At 61.8% G+C, this 5,157-nt stretch overlaps 1 protein-coding gene across 1 annotated transcript in view; it reads left to right on the plus strand.

Moving 5' to 3' along the window:
• The first annotated feature begins 6 nt into the window (after positions 1-6).
• The window catches only part of LOC113483394, a 28,672-nt gene continuing 23,521 nt past the window's right edge, over positions 7-5,157 (plus strand). Inside the window, exon 1 of the mRNA XM_026854926.1 lies at positions 7-4,641. Within this exon, the coding sequence (XP_026710727.1) occupies positions 591-1,628 (1,038 nt within the window). The 5' untranslated portion in view covers positions 7-590 and the 3' untranslated portion in view covers positions 1,629-4,641. The remainder of the gene's footprint in view (positions 4,642-5,157) is intronic.

Genomic DNA, 5,157 nt, shown 5'->3' on the forward strand with positions numbered 1-5,157 from the left:
GAGCACAGGGGTTGCAGCCATCCCGGTGGGTGGAGGTGAGTGGGATCTGCCCCCCCTCCCTGCCATCCTGCTGCAGGTGTCGGGGTACAGAGGGGCTGCAGGATTTGCAGAAGGGTTGGGGGGTGCCGAGTGCCCCGAGTGCGGCAGGAGGGGTGAATATGTGTGTTGGCATGGGGGGGGCCATGCGGGGGCTTTGTGGCTCTGTACGAGGTGGGTTTAGGGGTGTTGTGCTTGTAAAAGAAGGTGGGGGTGGCAATGGGGAAAAAGGGTGTCTGGGGGGCAGAGGGAGGATTCGTGGGGCTGGCGTTGCCCCTCTCTGTACTGGTAGCAGAAATGCCGCCTGCGCTTGCCCTCACGATCCGCCCAGCGCTCTGCCGGCCGCCTCTCCGCTCTGCACCCCAGTGCCCTCGCCGTGAACCCGGAGATGGGGGTCCCCGGGCGAGCGGGCTGAGCTGCGCAGGCACCGAGGCGGCAGAGGACCTGCTCAAGGGCAGCGCTTCCCCTGACGTGATCTCGGCTGCGTGACCGAGTCTCGCAAAAGGAGATATTTATAGTGCTGCTCCACTGGCCTGAGGTTTGCAGGGCCCGGGATGGGGCTGGCAGCTGCCCCCTGCCCCGCACCCAGAAGCCTCTGGATGCAGCTGAGCCGTTTCCCCGGCGGGGCTGAGCTGCGTGGGAGCCTGCAGTGTATAACGGGCTGGGGCTCGCTGCCAGACTACACGTCCCGGCGTGCTCCGCTGCCTGCGTGCTGGGTGCTGGGTGCTGCAGAGGCCTCGCAGCCAGGGTGCAGGGAGCAGGTTTTTTTTCCTTTGGCCTGGGTCAGGCAGGCTCTAGCAAAGGAGGATTGTGCAAGGATGGGGACAAGGGGGAGAGGCCATGTTTTGGCTTTGCCCTCAGACACAGATTTGCCAGAGCTGTTGCAGCCTGTGGGAGAAGGTGAGAAGACAGGCTGGACTACATGTCCGGGAGTGTTTGCCACATACTTTGTCCCTGTGGCTCCAACCACCACGTGTCCTCAGGCCTCAGCAAAGGGAAATGGGAGGTTTGGGAACTGCCCTGAGATGAACCATGCTGCTCCACGTTTTGTGTCTGGAGCAGCCTTCTTTTGGGTCCTCCCAGAGCCACCAGCACATGGGGACAGCCAGAGCCAGAGCCATGCTTACTCTTTGTGTCAGATGGTCCTACAGATGTGGTCCTCTCCTGACCAGGCATCTGCTCCGCTGATGTCTCCAAGCTCTTCCCTCCCTTGGCACGATGCCCTGGAGTATGCGGGGTCGCCCCTGTGCGCGCCCCAGCTCCTCTCCCAGCCCTCTGATCTGCACGGTTTGCACGTTCCAGCCAGATGCCATCACTGTGCTGCCATCGCCACCCCATCCTGGATCCCCTCTCCCTCTTTTTTCACCCCCTCCACCCTAGAAACACTGGTGCTAGGCCGGCAACTGTTTTCCACCCTCCTGCCGCACTCGCCTGGTGGGTGGCATCTACTCACCCTTGGGTGGGGGGAGGAGTGGGGCAGGGTGAGGCAGGAGCAGGAGATCAGGGCGAGGGATAAAGCTGGGCCTATTTTTATACTGCAAAGTAATTACCAGAGCTTTCCAATCCTTAATCTGCCGAGCACCCCAGTGTGATTGGATCCCTCCCCGAGCCTGGCAACAATTCTCCCATCACACGTCTGCTGCGTCAAAGCCCCGTAAACTCCCACACTTGGGCTCACACTGGGATACATGTGCTGTGGAGCTGCTGGCATATCTGCCCCCCGCCCCTGGCAACTCCTGCTCTGTTGAGATCCTGTTTTGCAGCTGGGAGGGGAAATCTCACCGTGGACCCCAGCAGGGCAGGATGCAGCCTTTGCTACCTTGCTGTACCCTGGCTGGCGCCGGTGGGTAAATTTGGGTGCCAAACCTGTCAATGCACTAAATCCACATTCTCCCCTACAGCTGCCTCTCAGGGGTTTTTGGCTGAGGTTAGTGGCCCACACAGCACCCTCCAGCACCCATCCAGCTTGGCTTCCTGCTGGCACGGCCGGGGTCCGGGATGCCCCTCCTGGCGGCACGCAGGGCAGCTCTGGGTGGCAGTGCCAAGTCTCAGCTGGCACCTTTCCCAGCCTCTCCCCGTCCTGTCACTGTGCCAGGGGGTTGCTGAAGAACCTGTTCCATAGCTCCCGCCACAGAGGAGGAAATGATAGGTGGTGTTTGTGGCCACACCTATCATCCCAGGGCTGGGGGACTGTTTCGCCTCTGCGTGCCCGCAGCCGGCTCCAGGGTGGAGCACGGGAGCTCCTCAGCCTGGAGATGGAGGTGAGGGCTTGGGATGGTTCTCACCCTTCTCCACCCACCAGCTCCCCAGCACCTTGCCCCAAAGCCAGTCTGGGGTGTTCAGCCTGGCTTCATGGTGGCAGGTGGGAGATTTTGGTGCCACAGTTCCTCCAGATGAGACACTGGAGTTCACAACACCCTTGCCGAATATTTGGGAGTATCCCTCAGTCCATCTCAGTGCACAGCAGGAGGCATAAAGTAAACTTGGCAGTGTACCAGACACAGTGCCCCCAAAATGCTGCTGTTCCACGACAGGACCCAATGCCCAGGATTGTGGAGGGTGAGCTGCCTTAGGGCATCCCTGGGTGACCCCGCCAGTGTCCCTTCCCCCTGCCTGGCAGGGACCCGGCGGGCTGGGAAACCACCCGGCGCTGCCGCCCTGCCAGAGCCAATGGCCATAAAAGGCCCTGAAATGGAGGAGCTGGGCAGGGGGCTGGGCTGCTCCTCAGGCCGAAGCAGGATTGTCCCATCTGCCCACGCGGGCGAGTCTTGCCCTGATGTGGGACTGGGGGGCTGGATGAGAGAGAGCAGCCCCGGCAGCCCAGAGCAGGGTCAGAATGCTGGGGCACACAGTGCTCCCCCTGCCTCCCGGGGGGGCATGTTTGGGCAATGCCCTGAGACACCAGGGATCTGCATCGCCTCCCACAGTGGGCTCAGGGCGGGGATAAAGCTGCCTTTTCATCAGGCACCTGAGCTGTGGTGTGGCAGGGGCTGGGGGGGGCCGAGGGGCATGCAGAGGGCTCCCCCGCTGCCCCCCTGACGCCTCTCCCCAGACAATGGCCACCCTTTGTTGGGGTTTTACGCGCACGGCCCCCTTCCCCGCAGCCCAGCTGGTGACATTTTACCACCTCCACATTCACATGGGGATTCAAAGGGCACAGATGCACCGTGAAACCACAAAGCGCAGCCTCCCCCACTGCTGCTCCCCCTCCCCAGTGCCTCAGCATCCCCAGGGAGGCAGGGCCAGGATGCACAGCCGGGATGCACGAATTGGGAACCTCCCTCTGGGGCTATTTCGAGGGCAACCTGCCAGCCACTGGGGCTTCCTCCATCCTCAGCCATCAGCCCCCTCCATTTCTTTGTGACCCTGTTGAGATCCTTCTCCCCCATCCCTGGCCCAAGGGGGCTTGGCATGCCAGACACCCACTGGTGGGAGATGAAGGGAGGCAGCGTGGACACAATTTCCAGGCTGGTGACGCTTGACCTTTGGGAGTTGGAGCTGTGTGGGTGGTACCCACCTCTGCCCCACAGGCACCCGGCTGCCAGAGCAATACCAGAGCAATGCCAGGCAGGCTGGCAGTGCTGGCCCCGGCATCGCCCTCGGCTCCTGGGTGTAGCCAGTCTGAGCGTAGCTGGTGTGTGGGGTATGCAGTGGCCTCTGTCCCTTCGGAGAGGTCCCAGCATACAGGCGTCCAACTCATGCCCCTTCCCTCCTGCTCCCAGACCTCCAGGGGCTTTCCCTCGAGGACTTGAGCCAGCAGCCCAGTTCCTCCCAACCGGTCATTGCCTCCGCAGGGACCTTGGGAAAAGAGCCTGTAAACAGGCAGTCGGAGAGTGTGAGTCACAGCGACCGAGAGGGAAATAAATGCACGAGGAGAATTTGCAGCATGTGTTGGGTCATGGGGATGAATCCAGCCTCTCCCAGTGATGGTGAGCAGCTGGAACATCGGTGCTGTCCTGTGGAGCCAGCTATCCCAGGAAGGGGTGGTTATTCCACTGACAGGACTGTGTCCAGGCAAGCTTCAAAACGGACATCTTGCCCTCTCTCCACCAAAAGTATCCCCTGAGCCTTGCCGCTTTCATCCCAAAGGATGAGCAGTCACCGCGCCGGAGGTGGCTGTGTTTCAGCGCACAGCACCCTGCCCCTACAGCCGTGCAGATCGCTTTCCTGCTGAAAGTCACCCCGCCGTGGTTATTTTTGGCTGGCGGCGGGGCCGGAGGAGCTGGCTCTCTCCCAGCCACTGCAGCGCACCCGGTTTGGGATTACATCTTGCGTGGTGCGTAGCGCTTGGGTGAACAGGCTGCCTTCAGCATCCCCTCTCCCTGTTGCCAAATACCTGCCAGCTCCATCGCCCGCCTGTGTGTAAAGCAAGAGTGCTATCTAGTGGCTAATCCCACTGGGGACACCAGTGATGCTGGGGATTAATTTCTGCAAAGGCCTCCAGTGACACCGGGTCACCTCTATGAGCGTGGCTTTACCATCCCAGTTTAACTGGTAGTCTAAGGTGTTGAGATGTTTACCCGGGGTTCAAAAAAGCTGCTCATTTCCCTGGCCTCACTTGAGTCTGAGGGGACATCCAGGGCTCGGAGCCACGAGAGGGGGCGTGTTGGCCAGGAGGAGGGGTGCCCAGATTAGGGGCGGGGGGATGCACTTTACGGGGGATGAAGGGATGAAGGGGCCGGGAAGCATCTTCACACCAGATGTTTCATCAGGACACGCTCTCACTCGGCTGCACCCCGAGGACCACCCAGCCTGAAGCTTTTCATGCTTCTCTTTCAAGAGCCACCGTGTCCCCCACGGTGCATCAGCCCCCGTCCCCCTCCCCAGCAGGGCGGGGGGAGCGGTGCTGGGGTTAGTGCCCCTCCGCCCGGGCAGGGTCGGGGTGTGGCTGAGCGATGCTGGGGGTTTTGGGGGGATGCACTACCCCTTTTACGGCCCCAAACCCCCGTGAGGGCCGGCCGGGGCTCATTTCCTTATCCCACCCTCCTGCGGTTGGCTGTAGCGGGGCCCCGCGGCTGACGTCACTAAAATATGCTGATTTATGCGCGTTAACCCTTTTCCCGCGGGACTCGGGGGCTCCTGGGGAGGCGGCGGCTGCGGGGCGGGGGGGCCCCACCGCTG

This window comes from Athene cunicularia (assembly GCF_003259725.1).
Source record: "Athene cunicularia isolate RWA chromosome 9 unlocalized genomic scaffold, athCun1 chr9_part1, whole genome shotgun sequence".
In the NCBI taxonomy this organism is placed as follows: Eukaryota; Metazoa; Chordata; class Aves; order Strigiformes; family Strigidae; genus Athene; species Athene cunicularia.